General features: G+C 32.9%; 2 protein-coding genes across 3 annotated transcripts; one reads left to right on the forward strand and one right to left on the reverse strand.

Moving 5' to 3' along the window:
* Positions 1–404: 404 nt before the first annotated feature.
* On the forward strand, positions 405–4,836 carry LOC102622813 (uncharacterized). Of its 2 annotated transcripts, XM_006469492.4 has the most exons (7): positions 417–1,546; positions 2,404–2,520; positions 3,188–3,366; positions 3,449–3,542; positions 3,667–3,744; positions 3,885–3,986; positions 4,389–4,836. In XM_006469492.4, exons 1-7 carry the CDS (start codon positions 1,055–1,057, stop codon positions 4,521–4,523), a joined length of 1,197 nt encoding a protein of 398 aa, XP_006469555.1. In that variant the 5' UTR covers positions 417–1,054; the 3' UTR covers positions 4,524–4,836. The 2 variants fall into 2 exon arrangements, with proteins under 2 accessions (XP_024951236.1, XP_006469555.1); XM_025095468.2 differs by lacking the exon at positions 3,885–3,986 and having other exon boundaries at positions 405–1,546.
* Positions 4,837–6,136: 1,300 nt separating this feature from the next.
* Positions 6,137–15,177, reverse strand: LOC102622508 (protein ENHANCED DOWNY MILDEW 2-like). The gene is given in 20 exon segments (XM_015527544.3): positions 6,137–6,568; positions 6,666–6,726; positions 6,811–6,929; positions 7,022–7,093; positions 7,586–7,696; positions 8,364–8,405; positions 8,924–9,016; positions 10,038–10,139; positions 10,225–10,372; positions 10,493–10,996; positions 11,095–11,184; positions 11,305–11,401; positions 11,404–11,551; positions 12,232–12,330; positions 12,420–12,516; positions 13,267–13,397; positions 13,525–13,575; positions 14,212–14,308; positions 14,378–14,794; positions 14,952–15,177. Coding segments are annotated over 19 exon segments (2,628 nt in total). The 5' UTR covers positions 14,788–14,794; positions 14,952–15,177; the 3' UTR covers positions 6,137–6,412.
* Between the last annotated feature and the right edge of the window lie 8,802 nt (positions 15,178–23,979).

Genomic DNA, 23,979 nt, shown 5'->3' on the forward strand with positions numbered 1-23,979 from the left:
GTTAAATTTTAAGTTGAAATGTAGGTACTACTAACTTCAGTTTGTAAGATATTTTAGGGATGGTTTGGTATAAAAATTTCAGGTTCAAAAATTGCATATATCAATATTACTAGGGTTGATTGGTTTAATTTTCATTTATGTAATATTAAAAAAAAAATGTGAAAGGCAAATATTGAAAGTCACAAAACGATCACATTTCCATTATAAGGGTAACTTAGTCATTCAAAAATATATTTTTACCAACAGCAACAGGTCCTAATCCTATGCCAACATCAACGTCTCTTTCTGAATGCTATTCCAAAATTTCTAAAATAAAACGTTCCAAATATATTCTTACTGCAAATACTTTGAGCTATTTTCAAATTAACCCCGAAAAAATCTAAGTTACTTTCAATCTAGTCCCCGATCAGGTTTATCAAATATTCCTCACAAGTCACAAGAGAGGAAGCTATCTCTAGCCATAGCCACCTATTTTTCCGCTGTGTCCTTGCTTGAATTCTCCCTCAAAATTCGGGCCTTTTTCAATACTTTGAACCTCTTATTTTACTCTTCCTTGCTTCTTCTATTTTATTTTCTGGATTAGCATAGCAGGAAGATTTTTTTCTGGGCTTTTGCTTTTGTTTTCTCTCCCCTCTTTTTTAATAAAAAATTTCCTTTTCTTTTCTGCGTTTCTGTTGTTTTCAATAAAAATCCATTTCATCCTCAAACAACCTTCTTGGAAATGAAAAGTTTTTAATTTAATTGAATAATTGTCTCTTTTTTATTTTTTAATATCAGTATAGTGAAAAATCCAACTTTTAATGGCACTTTGGTGTCCATATAAGAAATGCAAAGCTTTTTGAAATGTACCTTGTTTGTAACTCCTCTGCATCCAAATTTTGAAATACCCATTTGAAGTCTCTCTCTTTGTTTCACTTTTAAAATTAAGGGCTGCATGAATTGACCATTTCATGGTTTCAAGACTGTAAAGTTTCCTAATTTTGACTATACCTTCTTGATCTTTGCAATCAAGAACCAATCTCTTTCTCTTGATCCATCACAAAAAAGAGGAGAAATGTATGGTACACAAAGCAAAAGGGACTTGGCCTTAGAATTGCAAGCCCAAATTCCATTCTTGAGACCAAGCATTCATGCACGAAGAGCAAACATCACAGTCAAATTTCAAGACCTTTATGGGTTCACTGTTGAAGGCAATGTTGATGATGTTAATGTGCTAAATGAGGTGAGAGAGAAAGTGAGAGAACAAGGGCGTGTTTGGTGGGCTTTAGAGGCCAGCAAAGGTGCTAATTGGTATTTGCAGCCTCAGATTGCTTCAATATCTGAAGGGATTGCCCTCAAATCATCACTAAAGTTGTCATCTTTGGCTAATGCTATAACATTGAAGAAGCTTATAAGGAAGGGAATTCCTCCTGTGCTTAGGCCTAAGGTTTGGTTTTCGCTTTCGGGTGCAGCCAAAAAGAAGTCGACGGTGCCTGAGAGTTATTACAATGATTTGACAAAGGCTGTTGAAGGGAAGGTCACGCCTGCTACCAAGCAGATTGATCATGTGAGTGCCTTTCAATGATTTCCTTTGCAAATGATTCTGTATATGAACAATTCTGAGGTTCGCTTTATTTTGGAAGATATGTGGTTTGCATTATGAATTTGTTTTGGAAATGATTGGTTGTTTTTCTATGTTCTTTGGATAAGAGAGGTCCAAAGCATTATTTGCTATTGTAATTTTGAAGAATATGTTTCGTGGGATGAATTATAGGCACCAAATGGTTCAGGATTCGTGTTCTTGTTTAGTTGTTACAAATTCTATCATCTGGGCTTTTGAGGACATTAGATCACAAACATTGAATTATTGATACCAAAATGTGATGTTCATATTTTGGTTACAGCACCATGCTTTTTTAGGAAGTGAACGTAGACGTAGACCTTCACCTTGATCTCTCCTCTCTTATTTCAAGCATGACCATCGTTATCTATCCATATTCTTATTGTATAAATACAAAGTCACTAAATGACCTGTGTGTTAGGCGTGCCACTGCTCAGCTTTGATCTGAACTAGTTCAATTGGGAAGGGAGAAACTTTTAGTGTCTTAAGATTTGTAGATTTTTTAGCTTCAGAGAGTCGTGATTCTAAAACAGCTTGCAGAATTGTCATCTGTAGCATTATGATATATGAGCATCACAATTGAGAAAGTTATGTTATGGAGGACGATTTTTTAAGGGTGAGTGGGAGACTTAGTAGTCCTTGCTTTCTCTTTATTGTTGTGTCTTCTTTTAAAGTGGGTTAATTTCTGTTTTTTTTTCGTATTCTAAGTTTATTTTTTCTTTTTTTTTTCCCAAGAGATATTGGTTGTATCGCCATCATAATTGCTCCTTACTTTTGCTTTTCTTCTTTCTGTATGTGTGTAGGATCTACCGCGGACCTTCCCAGGTCACCCGTGGCTGGATACTCCTGATGGTCATGCCACTCTCAGGCGTGTTCTTGTTGGGTATTCTTTCCGTGATTCTGATGTTGGCTACTGTCAGGTGTGTTCATTTGCCCTCAGCTCTAGATTAAATGACACTCATAGATGAAAAATATCTCACCAGCTTATACATTTTTCTTTCTAACTTATCAATAACAGTCATAATTTTATTGCACTGCCTTACCTTATTAAGATACTCATTCATGTTTTGTGTCTGTAAGTTTGCAGCTTGAATTTGTAACTATAAATTCTAGCCCCCTGACTTTAGAATTAACATTTGGGGGCAGTGGCAGCATAAGTTCTGTTCCACGATTCTGCTAAATGGCTGTGATACTTGTTTACAAGTTTAACTTATCTGAAGTTGCAGTTTGTTCCATCTTATTGCCAGTCTTATTGCTGGTTGAACCATATTGTATCCACAGGACATCTTGCTCCTGTGATTGTTGGGTACCAGATATCATAGCTTTCGTAGAATATGATTGATATGGTAGACAGAGTCACTATGATCATGTGCCCTGAATTATAGCATGCTTTACTTGTTCCCCAGTGATAATTATTGTTTTGCCAAAGTTTTCCAACTGCATCATTAATTGCACCCCTTATGCTGAGTGATCAATTTCTAAAGCACATTATCTCACTTCGTGACTATTTTCTAAAGTACAAGTGATCTTTAACTCCTCATAAATAAGCCAATTTTCATAGCTCAGAGTTGAAATATTATTGTGCAGGGCTTGAATTATGTTGCAGCATTGTTGTTGCTTGTGATGAAAACAGAGGAAGATGCCTTTTGGATGCTTGCTGTCCTTCTAGAGAATGTCTTAGTTAATGACTGCTACACAAATAATTTATCAGGATGCCACGTTGAGCAAAGGGTTTTCAAAGATTTGCTTGTTAAACAGTGCCCTAGGTATGCACTCGTTTATGAAGAATTTCTTGATATTTATGTTTAATTTGTTGGTATCTATTAAAAAATCAGAAGAAAAACGCAGGATTGCCTCTCATTTGGAAGCATTGGACTTTGATGTATCCCTTGTTGCCACTGAGTGGTTCTTATGCCTCTTTTCTAAAAGTTTGCCTTCAGAGGTGAGACAAATTCTGATTACCTATCATTTGGTCTTTATCTCAATTGCTTGTACCAAATACACTGAATTAGCTGGAGGTTGTACTGTTACTGAGAAATCTGTCCTTTGCTTGCACCAATTTTCAGACAACTCTGCGAGTGTGGGATGTCCTATTCTACGAAGGAGCAAAGGTTCTATTTCATGTAGCGTTGGCTATCTTTAAGGTGCGGTTTCTTCTGACATTAAACTCTTGACTATACTTAAGTTTGCCTAAATCAAGTTTGTAAGCTTACTGAATGCCCCTTACTCAAAAATATCCATTATCTCAGACAATAATGTATTGAATTGAAGCTAATTATTGCAGATGAGGGAAGACGAGTTGCTTGTAACCCATCATGTTGGTGATGTAATTAACATTTTACAGAGAACCACCCATCACCTTTTTGATCCTGATGAATTATTGACGGTTAGGCAAAATCTTCCTCTCTTCTACTTTTCTGTCTTTTGAATCTATGAGTGCGAGATCATTCAGGGTAAATCAGAAGAGAAAAAGCATTATCAATCCCTCTTACTTCATTACAATATTTTGAGGGCTAGTAACCAGGATTAACAACAATTGTAGTAGTTCAGGTTGCTAACATTAACAGAATAAAACAAACTGAGGTTGCTAACATGAACAGAATAAAACAAGCTTATTTACACAAGTTAAAAGCTATGTAGATGAATTTTTTTTTTCATGTTCTGGCCGGCCATGCACCACAATAGCATGTTGACTATATCCTTTCCTCATCCTCGTTTAGTTACTTTTATTGTTTCTGGGGTGACCACAAAGTTTTCAATATGTATCATTGTTAATGAAAATTGGCAGGTTGCATTCGATAAAATTGGCTCAATGACAACCAACACAATATCAAAGCAAAGGAAAAAGCAAGAACCAGCAGTCATGGCAGAACTTGATCAGAGGTTGAGAAGACTGAACTCCCTTAAAATGGATGACAAATAGCATCTTTGGATCAAAACCTAGGAATGTGTCAGATATCCAAGTAGGGGCATGTTGCCCCTCTGGAGAATGGGATATTAAATGGACGTCTTCTTTTGTTTCCGTCTTAAATTTGTTCCTCTTTGCAAAATTTGGAAGACCCATAGTGAAGAGAAATGTCTGTTGATTTTCGGTATGGGGTAGCTAGTAAATGTAAATTATAAACCGATACAATCTATATGCAGTTGAATCAGGGCACTACCTGCATCATTGTATTGCCCTTTGAGGTTTTTAACCTTGGTTTCAGATATGAAATGACCCTTCACTTTGCTTCTTAGCATTTGATTGCCTCGAACTGTTGAATTATTTGCTCTTGCTTTAAGCTTTTTGCACCTCATAAATGACATCATCTACACCAACCTACATATATTGAGTAAGATGTCACTGCATTAATATAAACATGAATAAATAATTTATTTACAATTCAACGAGCGTACATTTTAATCAACTAAAAATGTATTATATTTTATTAATCTAGCCAATAAAATATGAATTATTGCGCATTAAATTTATCCAGAAAACAATTTAAAATTATTATAACTTGAGAATTCAATCCCACAACTTCGAAAAACCATTAGTGCCTGCCACTGATCCACCATTGTGTTCAACAAACCAGGTAAATGGGTTTCATTCTTGAAGACCCTTTAACCAAACCATTAAATCTATCAATACGAAACCAATCTGGCATAGGCTATAAGTAAAAAGTTATGAGTAATCGTACAGCCACAAACTCTTATATAAATTTATCTTGTATAAATTAATGTGGCATAATAAAATTGGTTAAATTAAATATCTCTTGTCTCACATGATTTATTTTTGTTATTTCGTATTTGAGTGATGATACAGCCACAAACTCTTATACAAACTGATGTGATATTAATTCATTGGTTGAATAAAAATATAAAATAATATAACTAAATCATGTGAGTCAAGAGATATTTAATTCAACTAATTTTATCATGGCACATCAATTTGTACAAAATAAATTTGTACAAGAGTTTGTGACTATATTATTACTCTTTGTATTTTCATTCAACCAATAAATTAATGCTACATCAGTTTGTAAAAGATAAATTTGTACAATAGTTTATGTAATTAAAGTGTCAATAGAAACAATGAGATATTTTTGTATCTTTAATGGGGTTTATTTAGAAGAGGGATTTCAGGAGGATAATAAAGGAGTGCTAATTAAAATAATTTGAGTTGTACTTTTGGCACTTTTAACATTTAAAAACTTGTTAGATATAAAATTTGAAAACTGTTTTCAAATTTTAAAAACTGTAAAATCCTGTTTGATATAATACCATAATATATAAAATAATAAAGAGAATTATTTGAATACCTTTGGTAATTAAGCTAATATATATATTTTAAAAAAACCTAAGATTAACCTAATATATAGAGCACGCTTAGTGGAATTTACAGGATCATATATCATCTAATGGTAATGTTTTATACATAAGTAACCATCCCTGTAAGTGAAGGTTAAGTAGATTTTTCTTCTGTAGTAATAATTTTGATGAGATCCATAGCTAAGGAACAGTGCACTTGAACGTGACTGAAAAAGAATCTGCACATTCAAAACTTAAAACTTCGGTAATTTGATTACGAACATTTGTGCTTAATAATGATGAGGCTCCAAAAAACGTACAAATTGACTACGATTTAGCCACATTGAAGACACAAAAGGATGTGAAGGGCAAACTCCATAATATTTTTTTTAAAGATAGAGCACCATAAGATGCACAACTACAGGCACCTGATCACTTCCTTACAAAAATAATTACATCTAAGTTTTAGAGATAAACTGTGGCACCAGAACATTTTGTACATTCTTTTTACTCTCAATGCCTCTATTCTTCCACAGTTATATGGCCACGCCCTAATGCTATTTTCTTGTGACTAGCTGTCCAATCTGCACGACTCCAAAGATAGAGTGGTGGTGGTTTGCAATTCCATTGCTCCAACTGATTGTCATGCACGTCCAGTGACCCCGGTAGGTAAAATGACTTAAAAAGTAAATAAAATATTACAAGTAAGTCACTCAACAGAATCATCGTCTTGATAATCTAATTAGATTCAAGAAGGTGGTGAATGATAAAATACCTTGCCAGAGAGAACTTCATTATCCTCCCAAATTAAATTATACGAAGCTTTTTGATCAAGTCTGGTAAAGAAGCAAACAAATGCAGAACCCGCAGTGAAAGAGAGCAAATATAAGTCTTATATTGGAGATAAGACAAGTAATTACCTTCTGGTTTCTTGTGGAACGATAAGAACGATAAGCTTAGGTTTAAACTTCAGAGCCTGGCTAATGAACTTGTTAGCAAGAGATGCTTTAACCCCAAAGGGGGGATTCAGCCCCATGATCTACATAGCCAAACAATTAAGAAAAAGAACATTAGAATATGCACTAGTTAAAATCTTTAAACATCTTGCCAAGTCTTTTTCTCATCTCTTACAAGTTGAGAACCATCAGGCAATTCTTCTGGTCTGACAGTCATCCAATCTCTCTTCTCGAAACTGAAATCATTCTGCATCAAAAGGATCAATAAGGCACCCAAAAAGAAGGAAATACGAAAATGACTACGGGAAACTTATGATATTTCAGAGGTTACAGGGGGTCATTATCATCATGATTACCTTGTTGAGCAGAAGTACATTTCAACTATAAGTCATAGCCGACCTTTTGGGTTTTATGCAGAAAAGAGGTAAATCAAGATGGTGATCAAGAATTAGATCAGCAATTGCACTTTGACAGAAATAACCTATCTCAACATGAAGCGAAGTAACAATCTCTTGCGAAAGGAGTTCAAATAATGAAATGATCTCAACCCTCAACAAAGGGACTCGTACCATTTGGGGAATATGAACAATTCTGTCTTCTATATTTTCCTATCTCAAACTAAACCTTTATACTGATTCAGGGAAAAAAATTAAATTAAATTTAACAAATTGAACAGAGTTTGCAGATCCAAAATCAACAACACAGGGTAACAACATATATCAAGCGAGTATCCAACTACCTTGGGTTGGATAAGATCATAATTTCTGAATGAGCATGACTTTCCCATTTGTTCAAGTTTTACTTTCATCATACAGCTGAAATCATTAGCACCACTGCAGAAGTCAACAATCTGTTCAAGAGGAAATCTAGTGTGAGTAAGAAGGCAACATTATCATTCGCAAAATAGGACGAGCAAAAAGCACTCCAAAGTCTCAACTACATGATCTTGTTGAACAATCCAAGGACTTGGGGATAGTCTTAACACAACGATTCCAATGTTCAGGAAATCTTATTTGCAACCTATTCAAAATTCTAATGGACCATTGTCTTAACAGCCAGAATCAAAAGGTGAATTGCTTTCTAACTCCAACTACCTGAACCCTATTTCAGAAATGCCTAATCACACTTTGATTTCAATCTTCCTTTTAGGATAAAAATGCATGAGGAAGTCATGAAGCGATTGTAGGCATATTAGCTTCTTACTGCTTCAATTGAGTATGCAAAACAAGATTTGAAATGATTAATGGCAGATGTAAGGGGCAATGAAGAAAGGGCCATGTCTTTTGAACTATTAAACTTCACACCTAAAGAGACCAATAACCAACCCAAAAAAAAAAAAATTAATAATAATAATAATAATAATAATAATAAAGGATTAAAAAAAAAAAAAACTATGACAGAATGTTTCACCGGATAATAATAAGACATCGATTGAGGAAATGACACAATTAGGTAACCAGAAACAACAGAACAATATAACAAATCTAAATATACAAATAGGGCATATAAATTCTTACTGTGTCTCCGCTTCGGACATACCAATGGAGCCTATCAACGATCTGTAGAATTAAACAAACAGCGTTATGCTACTGAAGCATGTAAAGAGTTGAACAACAACATAGTTATATCATATATCAATCATTAGTCATAGTGCTTTGAAGAAGCATCCAATTGCTCAAACTCTATTTTCTTTATGAGATGTTTTGACTATTTTGGATTCCCTCCCACAAGATTCTCAAGCAGAACCTCAATAGGATTCTCAAAAGACTACAAGAAATTAAGCTATCAAAACTTGGAACTATAAGAAATAATAAGATACAATTGTATGACATCTGATCTAATTTCCATGCAATGGTGTGCTCCAGTCAGGCCTCACACCTCTACCAGTGGCATATCATTTCCTGATTATAGTTATGACCCAAAGGTGACATTTCTAGCTTTTGAGCTGACTAACAGACAGCAGATGTGATCCTCATAGTGATGCTTGTCAAAAGGAAAAGCTTCAACCATGAAGAGATTCTATCAATGAAGACAATTCTCAATACAGGACAACTGAAAAATAAACAAATATCATTACCTCCTTAAGCTTCTCTACTTTGGTGAAATGGCGACCGAAAGAAGTATAGCGCATACCATGGAGGAAAGGTGCAAGATAAACATCAAGCTTCCTCTACAGAATGTGAGAAAGTAATCAGCTTTCATATTCAAGTACCCTAGTCATTGCTTTAAAATCTACTGTAAAATCTTTAGCCATAATAAACATGTTAAAATTGGTTTCTCAGTACATCAAATTTAAATTAGACCAAAAGAAAAACATAGCCTTGTCAACTTGCCAGTACAAAAGACAAAATGGGAAGCTATATTGTTATGCAATTGCGTACACTGAAATGCAGTTGAGATTCATCATTTTGTCTCACGAGAAACAATCTTGCTGCAACCTTCAAATAGTGTCTATTTTCTTTTCTTTTCATTTCAAAAAAAAAGAAAAAGAAAAAGAAAAACACCAAGATTGACCTAATATATAGAGCAAACTTGTTGGAATTTTGAAAGATTTCAGAAATATCATCTGATGCAAATGTTTCACACATATAAATAGCAGGTTGCCCTTTAGCTTCAATTACAAATTATTTAGGTAAATTCTCCTTAATATCTGCCTTCCCTGTAAGTTTAGGCTATGTAGATTTTTCTTTTTCAATAATAATTTTAATGAGATCCATAGGTATGGAACAATGTACTTGAACATGACTGAGAAGGAATCCACACATTCAAAACTTAAAATTTTTGTAATTTGATTATGAACACTTGTGCTTAATAATGATAAGGCTAAAAAAATGTAGAAACAAGATATTATGCAAGAGGTGCTAAAATTACGAGATTCAAACATGCCAATATATATTAGTTCACTTGAAGAGGGAAATCAATTATAATGCACAAACAATAAGAGTCACTTCTTACTAGCTTATACTTCTTTCCCACAGATACTTCATCACTGAAAACCAAGAAGTAGTCTTCCATAAGATCATATCAAAGCTAACATGACTGTATGGAAGATACCCACCGAAACTCAACCATTTAAAATTGCAAGTAAAATAATAGCTAAGAAGCAAAATACTACACAAAGTAAAAGTTCTACTATTAATATCTCTAAATTTGTGGGGGCAGGGGGGTGGTGGGGTTGTGGAGGATCAAACCTTCCACTGAAAAATTTGACACAGAATTTCTGGTGGACAAACCGCTTTAGCATCCTCAATATCACATCCTCCATCTAACATCTCCAAAGCTGCTCGAACGGCCTGCAAACATGTTGAAAGAAATAGCTAGTTATCAGGCAATAAGTATCAAAAGCAGCACATTTGATGTTTAATTATTTAAATTTACCTTCACAGAACCCTCCACTAATCCTAAGGTAATAGATTTCTCCAATAAATGTTTTGAGTGATGTGCATGTGTAATTGGAACTATATGGCTCTTCATGAACTCTTCCTCATTAAAAGATGAGGTGGAATCTTTAATTAAAGCCAAAAGTCTGTACATAGGGGGAAAAAAAGCCAAATATTACAAAATGACCATGAGAATTTTTGTTAACTCTAAAGGAAAAACGAAATAAATATTTGCATTTGTACCCTCCATAAGAAAAGAAACTTACTCCTTTTCCATTTCTGCATCGACTGAAGGTTGTGAAATGTTCACTTTTTTCATCCTACGCCTATCAGAAATGGAATTCTTCATTTTACTGCCATCAATATTCCTATGCCCAGGCTTAACTACAAATGATCTGGACTTCAACAATGTGCTATCCTTTCTTGGTGATGGCTTGCTTTTGTCAGCTATATCTTTCAAAGACTTTCTCCCTGTGTCAGTAATATTTGGTTTCTTGAGGGAATGCACGTCTTGTCTAGGCCATCTTTTCTTGATCTCTGAATTAGACATACCAACATCGGCTCCGCTATACACCTCTGCCAATTTCAGCTTCTTCACTACAGTTTTATCTGCAACAAAACTTTCAGAAACAATATTTCTCTTCGAAGCCACATCCTTCTCTTCAGTCAATAGCAGCCCCAAATCCTCTTTCTTTCTTTTTCCTTCAACACCAGGAAACTTTAAGTGGTCCCTAGCTGGGGTCTTAAGTTCACTAATGATCTTATGCTCCCTGGTTAATGTGTTTAGCAACCATTAGGTGTCTGATGGATAACATATGGGTAAAAGAACAGTTATTAGAATAAAAATAATACTTAAATGACCAATTACAAGCAATATATTAGAATCCGATTATTTGGCAGAAGATCCACCCAAGCCCTTTGAAAATTGTTTTCATCAGCATCACTAAATGTAATCTCCCTGAACAGAAAACCAAAGCAGCTTTCAGAACTTCTACTCATGAAATAAAATCAGATTCTTTGCAGATGGAACTTCGTGAAAAGCTGTATACACATATATGATGTGAAAACAAGGACATACCTGGGTAAGCATTTTCGGTGGTAAGCCTTAGGGCAACGTCTACAAATGGCCAACTGCAAGTCTTCAACATTCATATCTTCACTTTGCTGGCAAAAAAACATTTATGGACAGGACAGGTAAATGATTCTCCTGCAGCAATTCTTTCTCGAAGTTCTTCTGCTAGAGATTCATTATCAGGGTGAAGCAGCTTTGAGACACATTCTGGATGATAGAACTGGCCGCATGTAGCAGAAACACAGGGGAAGACCTTGAAGACATAAAGAACAAAAGTTGCAACATGGGTTTTATTTTAAGAAGACATCCAATATGTGATATCAAGAGGATGAGTTGAGATTACATGGGTTATAACTGAAATGGATATAGACATGCAAGTGAAATAACCAATAGAGACTACAAAATAAATGATGGACCATGAGCTAAGCAGGTGGTAAAGATAAAAATTGAGTGGCCAATATGATTGATGAGAAAACCATATTCTGTAACATCGTGGCAGCTCTTGCATTGTGGGTATAGCATCATTCGCTCTGCACTTTGCAATCATCCCAAGCTGATCATTCTTTCAACTTAACAAAAACTGCTATATCCTGATCAATATCAATCGACAAGGTACAAAGCAAGCACATATGTAAACCCCCCCCACCTAGCATGTAAAGACCTACAAGTTTCATATAGCATGGATCTTTTAGATGTCAAGGTTGTAGTCCCCAGCACACTCGAGATTCAAATATGAATAAAAAATTTAAATAATTTCAGGTTTTAGACAGATCATGTGAACTATCAGAAATTTTTCAGTAACAGAGTTGAACCCAAATTCTCAATGCATAACTTTGATATCAGTCCAACATAGGAAGTTTTTTTATGCTCTACAAAGAAAAGGAAAATACACAAATCACATGGTCAAGGCCTTAAAGTGTCAAAAAATTATACCTCTTGACTAGAAGATTTATCCGAAGAGCCTAACATGCCACAAGCAAAACACTGATGCTCCTGATATAGACAATTTTGACACAAAAAGTTTGGCACTGCCTGCATACATACCGAGCAACTGTTCAAGGCCAGAAAAGAACAAGAAAAGAACAAGAATGTTAAATATATGGAAACAAAGTGATCCATACATCAATTTGTGCTTGAGTATAACCAAGGGATTGACATAAAGCATTTTTCCCAGCAGTGATGGTTGCATGAAAAGACCTCAAGCACCTCCCATCACAACTGCATCATTTCAAGACAAATTAACCAAAACAAACAAAAAGATCAAGCAAAACTATCCAATTTGTTAATTCTTGGCTAAGCAAAGAGATACAAATAGTACCGACCTTCTAATTGTAGGATCGTAAACAAGACATAAAGATAAAAAGGGTAAAAGAAATGACCAGCTTAGCGAACTCAGTCAAGTCAACCAAGCTTCCAGCACAAGACAAACGGGTAGTTAGCAATATCTATATTGCACCACTCACTACACCAAAAACAATAGCATCTATTACATCTTGCAGAATAATGTCCTTTTCCACCTGATCTATCCACATTTCTTATCGTACTCTTGTTTCAAGCGCTCCTTGAGACCAGCACATTCTTAGATCCTCTCTGCACATTTCCCAAGCATTTAAATAAATTTTCTCCTATTTCGTCATCTGGTGGGGATTCTCTTTGAAGCAAAACCACTTCAACACCCAAGTTTATTTAAAATAGCATAGCTGGTCCTAGCATAACCTCTTCATGGATAAACAATGCAAGTGAAAAATATCACTTTTTAGGCATCGTTATTTCACCATTTGCAAAGTATTGGGAAAAAGATTAGAAATTAGAGACTTCTACATTGATTTAGCCACAATAACGGGAGTATGACGCAAAACAATAAATAAATAAGTAAATAAAAGCAATGAGAAGATATCCATGCCAAGATGGCAAACATAAACAAGAGAAACAAATAGAAATGTTAAACGAATATAAAACAAGACATACAACGTAACATCGCCACCATCATCGCAAATAGCACAAACAGCAAAGTAATTCTCATCTTTATCAACTTTTTCACTGTCCTCGTCTTCATTCCAATCAACGATGACCTTTGGTTTCTCTGTTGTTCGAACATCCTGTGTAATCAACCAGATTCAGATCTTTAATAGAAGAATGAGAAGAAAAACAAGTTGTAAAGAGAACTTAATGAAGGAAAGGAGATAATGTACAAGCAAGATTGAAATCAGTTTTGAGTACTCAAACCTCATGGAAAGTATTTGTCTCGGGGTGGTTTGCCATAAAAGATAGCAAGAACTGTTCAAAAAACTAATTGTCAAGACAATGTTCCATCTAAAGGATTAAATATACATTCATATCTATTTATGCATGGAACAGAAGTTGACAAATCTCCATTACAAAGAACAGTATATACCTACATGCTATAGGCAAATTGTAAACTTGATCAACTAAGATGATTCTGGTGTAACCACATAATCAGACACAGTACTGAACCCAGTCATTCCAACAGGAAACACATAGAGATAGTTAAAAACTATAGTAGCAATTAGATTTCCACAAATTAGTTGCACCAAACACTACCTGTTGTTTATTTTAAAATTTTATTCACAAAACAATTCCAATAAGCAGCAGAATTTCTCCTTTAAGTATGTGTCATTTGTTACAACTTTACAAAAACTTTTGGATGCTCAAACAAAACGGAAAATTCTAATGTTGAAATAATTAACATTAATCCAATGAAAAACTATCAATCTTTTATGAAGAAAATTCTAAAGAATACAACAAGATGATATTAAGCATGATTTATTTCACAGTCATACAAAAAAAGGTAAAAAAAGCATTCGAAGATTAAGCTTCTTTCCTAGGGTCATATATCTTTAGACACTAAGATACTGTCTTTAAGGGTGTGAAAACACCAGAAGCTGCACAAACCTTAGAATTTGCTAAATCTTTATCCTTTTCTGCAGCTTCTCTGATTATTGGCATGTGATCCAACAGGTCATTCTCAGAAGGTTCAACCTCATAGGAGCTGCAAAATAGATAGCCAATCATGCACAATTGATGTCGTAGAAACAGAAATCATCAAAGAAACATATACCAGAAGACTTTCAACATCTGCTCCCTTATGTATTTCCTAGATGCCTCAGGATTCTGTTTCACGCAATAAAGCCAATGAACCGTGATCAAAATCGTCCTGACGATGTTTTTAAAACTCTTCTTTGGACTTTGTAGCATTATCCAGTTGTTTTGTTTGGAGAGCACCCAAATTTCAGGCTGTGCATAGGAGAGTTCGAACTTCCATGCTATAACCTGCTCATTGAAATTCCAGGGCCCATCACCAATATTTCCGTGTAAGAACACTTGCATTTCCGAACTACCAACAATATCGCACCCATCCCATTGAAGAGGCAAAACAGAAAATGAAATTGACTCCTCATTTTGATCAAGAAACTCATAATCTGAGACATAGAGAGTTAAAGTATCATCATCCTCTTCCGAGTATCCCATGAGTTATCTGCACCATAATTGCATTAAAAGAAGTCATAAAAAATATCACAGGACGCTACTTCTATGTTGGAAACTACAAAAAACATCAAATAAATCTAACTTATTTCTATTTCACAAAAACAATACAACCAAATATCCTATTGCTGAAGAACAAAAATAGAAACCTATACAATTAACTGGAGAGCAACTCTGTGGCTGCTAAGTAACAAACAGCACATGTCAAGTTCCACATTGTTCAGCGACCAAACAAAACTATTTCACAAGATATTCATTTAAATAATAATCCTTGCTGGAAACAATTCGTTAAACTTGTTATTATACAACTGAATGTAGATAGCCACTGCAATTTTTCAACATTAATTCTTTTTTAAAAAAATTAAACCAAGCGAACAGGAAAATAAAAAGAGATTTAGAGACAAAACATACCAGATTTAAACGCTGGGGAACGAGTAGAGTAAATAGACGAATTGCTTTTGTTTTTTTTTTTTTTTTTTTTTTTTTGAAATAAAAGAAGTACACAAAATTAATGAGGGTAGATAGGGTAAGTCGAGGGTTTTAAAAGTAACGAAGATGATTTGAACTAGTTAACTCATGAGTGGTGCAACCAGAAATTTATTTTAAAACTAAATGAATGTTATGCATCGACATAGCCGATGGGCAGGATGGTACGTACGGCACGGATACGGTACGTGTTTGTATAATACGGCACACGATTACGTTTTAGCGGAGCAGCCAGCACAGTATGGCACGCACGTGGGTTAAGTTAAGCTTATAATTTTAGGCACGTGAGTCTTAAAAGTACAGTACAGTTAAAAATATGTTAAGAATGACATGATGAAAAAGCCTGTAATAAGTACGTTTCATTTTTTAATTAAAGTAAATTTAAAATTTTATAATTTTATAAATAACTTATAATTAAATTTTAAATTCATTTAATTCTTAGTTTCAAAAAAATGCTATAACTAATTTATATTTATAATTTATTAAATAAATATTTGATATCATGATTTTATAAATATGCATTAATATCATTGTGAACTATGATTTATGACTTTATGTAAGTCCAAGTTAACAATTAAGTTAACCCTTAAGAAAAATTTATTATTATTGTTGTTATCAAGTACTAAAAAAATTCTAATAATATAAAATCAAATTTAATAATTAATATTACGTTCACTTACTATTATTGTTTATTATTGTTGAATATGAATTTAAGTTTTAAATTTTACATTCTATTAAATTTGAATAAAAGTATAAACTTAAAAAAATTACATAAACTTGAAAAAAATACACCAACAACTTGGTATGCGTTCTTAAAAAATAAAAAAAAAATTAAACACGGCACGAAACACATAGTGGACAAAGCATGGCACAGGCATGAGTAGGCATGGGCCTTACTTTGATGCCGGCCCGACCCATTGGCCATATCTAGTTATGGATTTTTTTGTTTTAGTAAATTTAGGGATAGTAAAATTATTCGTAAATCCGCCTAAACCCATCCACAAAAGTCTGATTGCTGTGGTTAATTTTGTAGATTACGAACTGTTTTGGAATAAATTTAAACTTATGAATTATCAACCGACTTATATTTTTTAATTATTTATACTTTTAATTTTAATCATAAAATTAAATTAAAAAATTTAATCAAAAAATTACTTGTGACTTAATTTTCCTAATTCCTCTTTTTTTTTTCTTTCAGACATATTTTTAAGCCATGGGATTTAATGAATTCATATTTTAATATTGTTAAACAACAAGGTTTATAGTGTATCAAAAATTAACCGCATGGCTTAACAGTGTGTGCATATTAAAAAAAATGAGGGCTATCGCACCTGAAAATGAGGGCTATAGGCTATATATATATATATAAACTTAATTTGATTAATTTTGTTTGTCTTGCTTTAATGACTTTAACTACTAATTATTTTCTAAAGTTGAGTTTTTATTTGTTTAATTGATTGTTAATGATTGTTGACACGATTTAAAAGTGTTGATTACTCTTAAGTGTAAAAGTGTCTTATTATAATATAAACCCATGAGTCTGGAGTCAAATCACAAGAAATCTAAAATTTAGTAGTCAATTATTAATTAAAATTAATTGTAGAAAAAGAAATTATTCATTTAAAATAAAAGTGCTAAGGTTATGGGATCCACTCTTGGCATTCGAATTGCAGTCATATTATTCTCTCATAATTATATTTTAACAATTTTAATTATTATATGATTTAATTATTAATTAATCACTTATGGATAAATATGGAGATAAAGTACATAATGTGTCAAAGCTATGTTGGTGTATCATCATTATATCTAAATATCATATGGATTCAAAGTGGATCTAAATCTACAAATTAAAATGAAATGAAAATAATTAGTAAAAAATATAACTTGTAAATATATAATTGAGTAATAAACTATAAACTTACTTAAGAAAATAATTACTTCCATAATTTAAGTCATTAAGCTTCACATTTCACCTTAACTTAAAAAATTAGCTACTTATATTGACAAACAAAACACATTTTTTTAACAAAATTCTGAAATATATTACAAAAAAAGAGAAATAGTTATTTTCTAAGCTTTTTCCTTCCATTCCTCTCTCAATTCTCTTATTCTCCTCTTCTCTGCCTTTGAACTCTTCCCTTTTATAGGCACACCAGCAACTTCATCTTATTTTATCATTATCTATTTATTATTGTTTGTTTATTTACATAAAAAAAAAAAAGAAGCGATAGTCAAAAGTAGAGAGTACCACTTGACCATCACTTTATTATTTTTTAACAATACATTCTAAATGGCTCTACTTTTTTATTTAACAATACAAACCATCTTTTTGTCTCTCACTTTCGGTTTTGATTTTCTCTTTATTTCTAAAATATATCTATAATATAAAATTAAGATAAAATTAGTTTACTACAAGTTAATTTAACATAAAATTTTATTAGAGAAGCATTAAGATAATTTATAAGTTATGAGCACATTAATAAACATTGTAAGTGAAAAAATAATAATTCTAACCTTATTAAATATACATTTTCTAATACTAATCAGGAGTTGTTTAAAATTTACTTGTTAATATGGTTAACAATACTTGTATATTAATAAAAAAAAATGGAGCAAAGCATTAATCTTAGTGATTGTGATTTGACAACAACAGAAAGATTTTGTGATAGATTGATATATTTTATGTACTCGTTGTACTATTGAAATTTTAATTTCTCATTTACATTAAAAAAATATAGAATTGAATATTTTATGCAAAATTTTTACGCTACTATTATAATTTATAGTTTGAATAATATAAATTAAAATTTTGGTTATTATTTAATTTTTTTTATTTGTAATTTTAAATGTCAAAACCTACAAAAAATCTACTACAGATTGTGGGGTTTTAGTAATTGTTAAAACTCGCAGCATGTGATTCTTATTGTCATCTCTAAAAGAATTACATTAATCTTAAATGATACAACCAAGCAAAAGAGAGATAACTATTATCATGTGTATGATAGTCCAATGAGATTGAGGTATTAAGTCTGGCTCTTTGGGATGTGCGCTTGACCCATATTGGTTTTTCTCAATGTAAAAGCCAAAACTCCAGTGGCTCAACAATCTAAGTCCAAGTCGATATTGTTTGCTTTTATCGGTTTCACTAAGTTGATATTGTTTGCCTTTTTTTTTTTTTTGGTTTCACTATTGGTTTTTTAATCAATTATCCTTCAATATTTTTAAAATTATTTAAGTACCTTCCATTTATTGGTTTATATGAATACACTAAGAAAATGTGAGTAAAATCTAAAATACCCTTAGCAAAGATATCAAATGCACTACTTTTTCTCACTTTCTTATTACACTCAAATAATCCTTTAAAACCTCTCAACCAAAAAAACTACTTATTCGTATATTTAACACCTATAAGTTTTTAATAAAAAGAATGTGCATTACTCATTAAGTAACCAAAGAAGGTATGTTAATATTATTAGATCTATAAGTTTTACATTTTGCCTAGAAAAAATACATATATGATATTTTTCATATAACACAATGTTATGTTTTTTTATTTTTCTCCCCATATGTTGTCAAAATGAACACAATCTATTGTGTTTAATTACTTTTTTTTAGCAAGATGCAGATGCTAAATAAATGTTAAAGGTGAAAATATTATGAATTATACATAAAGTTATGTATTAATTTTGAAATAGTGTAATATATGGAATGTGGTACCATGATGATTACATGACTTAAATGACTAGTCTTGTAGGTTGCGCATGTCATGTAGTCATGTAGGTCATTTAAATTATGTAAGTCATGTTAGTTGTGTAGTTATTTATATATAAATTTGATATTATTGTTTTTGTATCGACATTTGTGGTTTTGGTACATATGACTATTCTCTTCAATGGTTAATGGATTAAAAAAGAAAATAAGTATAGGTTCAAAGGTTCTAAGGCTAGAGGACAATAATACCATGATCGACAAGGTATATCAATTTTGCAATGAATTCAAGCTTAAGATATTTAATCATATGCCACCTATTGCAATTAAAACCAATGAAGATGTGGATTTCAAGACTTTGTTTTTCATTATAAAGTCGTATATTACAAGAAGTCATGTATTACACAACTGAAAGTCGTGTATCTCATTCTTCATGGCCGAAAAATAGTATATATGTATCAAGAAATGAAAGATATATCAAATGATAATTGATAAATAATCAAACCATTGAGTTTTTACTGTTTCCATTAAAAAAATTGTTAAATACTTTGTATTTCATTGTACAATAACACCCCAGCCCAAACTTCGAGGGCAAATCTGACCACAACTCACATATGAATTTAAATAACTTTTTACGACCAATAACAATTCAATCCTTAAGTATATTTAAGAATTTGGTCAAACCATCTACCATCCTCAATTGAAGTCCTTCTTCTCACTCATTGCAAATTAATCCCGACTTCTGAAAAATAAATCACAATAAACTATAATGAATACAAAATTCAGAAAGTAAACTAGTTTTTCTTATACCAAAATACATACATACTTATACATAATGCAAATTGATGATAGCTATGATCTTTTCAAAATACAGTGAAACAAATTCATCAAAACCTTTTCTTTTTTTTTTGTGCTTTCAAACTTTCATATTTTCTTTCAATAAAATACATATCCTGCAATGTGACACTTTACGTTGTGCGTGACACTTTTCACCATGCATGACACTTCGCGGCACGTCGAGCCTCGGAGGTGGCCACCACATAGTCTCATGAAGTGGCCCCCACACAACTTTAAGAGGTGGCCCCCAATGCAAAATCTGATAAAGCAAAAATTCTATTTGTTAAAATCTATTTTCTCATTCATAGAAAACTTATTGTATTTTCGTGCTTATGCCAATGAAATTTCACACATACATTTGCCCATGTCCATAAATACACAACACATAACAACACATCATATCAACACATCATAAAAACACATGGACAGAACATATAATTCCATATTTGTATATATACCAAAATAGGTTTTTCAAACATGTCAAACATATACATATTGTTTATTATGATTCATTTAGAAATCTAGTTTACTTACTTCTTGACTCCTCATGTAACAAATGTGTATTGATATCATCGACCTAAAAATCATAATAACATTCTCATAAGGAAAATGATGTTTGTCCCGGGTCAAACCCCGAAAATAACTTAAACGGCGTCGTTTTGATTATCTTTTTTTTCTTTTGGAATTCTTCAAAATGACGACGTTTCTGATGATATTTTGAGAAGAATAAAATCTATCTTCCTCTTCGTTTTCGTTTCTTCGTTTCACTTGTGAAAGCAACAGAGCAACAGAGATCCCAACTTGGTCTTGTTCCGTTTGACTGTAAATCTCTTCATTTCTTCGTTTCTTCGTTTCTTCAAAAAATTCGTTACTTTCCTTCCTCTCCCGAGGTCCAGGCATTCGGGATCCACGACGACCGACTCACAGCCACGGTCATCGTCAACGTTGGTAACGATGGTAGTCGAAGATTGTTCGGGAAATTGAAATCACGAAGCGGCAAAGTTCACAGCCTGAGGTAATGCTTCGTTTTTTCCTCTTTAGGTTATGGCAAAATGGTTGATCTAGGTTAGGCTGCCCTATTGAATTTAATTTCATTGCTCAGCAAGTGCTAAATTTTGTTCCTCTTTGATTTAATTTCATTGCTCTGCAAGTGCTAAATTTTGTTCCTCTTTAATTTAATTTAATTTTTGAAGATCACACTTTTAGAATCTTCCTCATTTGGAGCTTTGTTGAGTTCTAGTTAGTTAACCGAGTGATGAGATTGTGTGCATTTTGGTATATAGATTGTGTGCATTTTGGCTTGGGTTCTTTGATAGCCTTTCTGGCATGTTGCTGGTTGCTGGCTGGTTGCTTGTAGGATTTATTGGTTACTTTGTTGAACTTTTTGAATTTGGGTCAGCTACGGGAGACATATGTAGCCTTTCTGGCATATTGGTTATCGCATTAGCTGTTGGGTGGTTGCTGGATAGTTGCTTGTAGAATTTAGTTGTAATTTCTTTTCAGGCAGTAATCATGCTGTTCATATGTTCCACGGTTCCAGTTTTCAGTTTTCATGTTCCAGTTGTCATGCAGTTCATATTCCAGTTTTCTTTTCTTTTAAGTCTAACTAACTGTAATTGTAATTAAAATTTGATTTGGGTAATTTCTTTGGCATTATTAACTGTAATTGTTTCCCTTTTTGGGCAGTTTATTCCCAAGGGACTATTAACCACAAACAATGTCATCCGAGCTAAGTGAGAATCGAAGCTCATTGCAAATGTGTAATAAATGCGGTAATCATATAGAGTTGTTAACGTCACACACAATAAAAAATCCAAATCGGAAATTTTGGATTTGTAGAGGATGTAAGAACTTTCAATGGGCAGAAGATCGTAAACCTATCGAAGAGAAAACAGATTTGTTAGTGGATGAAGTTAGGCTTAGAGATAGAGTGTTTGTCCGTTAAATTTTAATTATTGCATAAAGAACTTGAGCATATGCGAGAACGTGAAGTGCATAAGCGATTGTTGGACGACGAACCTCGAAAGAGAGAGGCACCACGATATGATTTTATTAAAATACTGATGATTGTTGTATTATGTTTTCTCTTAAAGTATTATTTTAAAGTTGTTTCAAGTTAAAGATTTGTAGACATATGTAATAGCATTTTCATGTTAAATATAAGTTTCCGAGTAGTTTGACTCTCTGGATTTAATTCACAGTATTATAAAATTATAATTTGGCCCGAATCATTCTAATATTTTCCAAATTAATCCAATTCTAGAATTTTGACTTTTACTTATTAATTCACAGTATTATGAAATTATAATTTGGCCCCAAAAATTATTCTTAAAATTATACTAAAGCCCAAATTATTCTAATATTTTCGAAACTAATCCAATTCTAAACTTTTGAAAATAAACTTATTAATTCACAGTATTATGAAATTATAATTTGGCCCCAAAAATTATTCTCAAAATTATACTATGGCCCAAATCATTCTAATATTTTCCAAATTAATCCATTTCTAGAATTTTGAAAATAGACTTATGAACTCCAAAATTTAAAAAATGTCGAAATACACATACACCAAATTACATTAGTTCATTAGTTGAATAATACATAAAACATAAGCATAAGCTAACTTCAATTACAAGCTTGGTTCATTAGTTGAAAACTCCCCTTGATTGACCTCCTCAAAATTTTGTTGCGGTGCATGTTGCAAGTGTACATGATGAGCTGGACCGTAATTCATCCAATACTGATAGTAAGGGGGGAAAAATGCATGTTGTGGGGGTGCTTGTTGTGGTTGTTGTTGTACCAAAAAAAAAAAAGTTAAACACAAATTATCAAACATATGACAATGAAAGGAAATAGCAAATAAAAAAATATTACCATAGCCATATTGCTCTCTTGTGTTGGGATTGTAGTAGCCACCTGAGAAGACAAATCATGTATCTCCGCGTCCTAGGAGTGCAGTCAACACACATTTAAAGTATATATTAAATTAATTTAAAATGAATGTATTAAAGTATTAAATTAATCTAAAGTATATACAATTACCTCTATAGTTGTGTTTATCGAAACGTTGTTCGATTTCTGTTTTGACCGCTTAAATTGCTTTTGCTTTCTTTGACTAGGTGGACGACCTTTACGCCGACTTACCACTGGATCTTGTATATTACTACTGGATCCACCATCAATGGTTGTATCGTCGCCGTCACATCGAACATTTAGAGAAACATCCTTCATAGCTTTCTCAATCCAACCCATAATGTTTTTATGGCTTTCTTCATTTTTAGAAGCTACCTCAGCAACATCATAAAAAGCCATGCACTCCTCTCTATGTCGCTGATGTTCAATGCTCGAACTCCGTGCATCATAACTGACTTTGACTTTACTAGAAAATCTCTGCACATCTTTCCTTCATCTTCATAGGATATACTTTTCAAGCAGTAATTGCACACAGTTACGTGATAACACTGCGATAGCGTGTTTGCAAAGAATGCCCTTGTATTCAAACATTGAGCACACACAACGAATTTCACCTTCATCTTTTTCAAAAATGACTCTAAAAATCTTTTCTCTACTCTTTTCATCATTTTCAATAACTTCATATTCTGACCCCCCACAACTGAAAACCTCATAATATATCTTATTCACCAGCTCTTGCTGAAATTCCTGAAACTTAGAAATAGTGTACACTTCTTCAACTTGCTTTTCCATGGCAAAACTGGTACGGCATGGATGCCTAGTGTACCTTCCCAACTTCTCAGGCACCTTTTTTCAATATATGCCACAAACACCATCGATGCCTAGTGTCTAGAAAAACAATCTGAATTGCCTTTTTCATCGTTTTATCTTGATCTGTAATGATTCCAAGGGGAGGACACCCACCCAGACATACATGATAGCCATGTGTCAAATAACCACGTAAATATTTTCGTGTCCTCATGTGAAATCAACCTACATCCTAACAAAATTGATTGACCATGATGATTAACTCCTACAAAAGGAGCAAATAGCATGTCATACTTGTTTGTTAGGTATGTGGTATCAAATGTGCCAACATCCCCAAAGTCCTTATAGGCTGCCCTGTTCCTTAGATCTGCCCAAAATACATTTTTTAACTGACCTTCCTTATCTAAGTCAATACTGAAGTAA

This window comes from Citrus sinensis, chromosome 2, assembly GCF_022201045.2.
Source record: "Citrus sinensis cultivar Valencia sweet orange chromosome 2, DVS_A1.0, whole genome shotgun sequence".
NCBI lineage: Eukaryota > Viridiplantae > Streptophyta > Magnoliopsida > Sapindales > Rutaceae > Citrus > Citrus sinensis.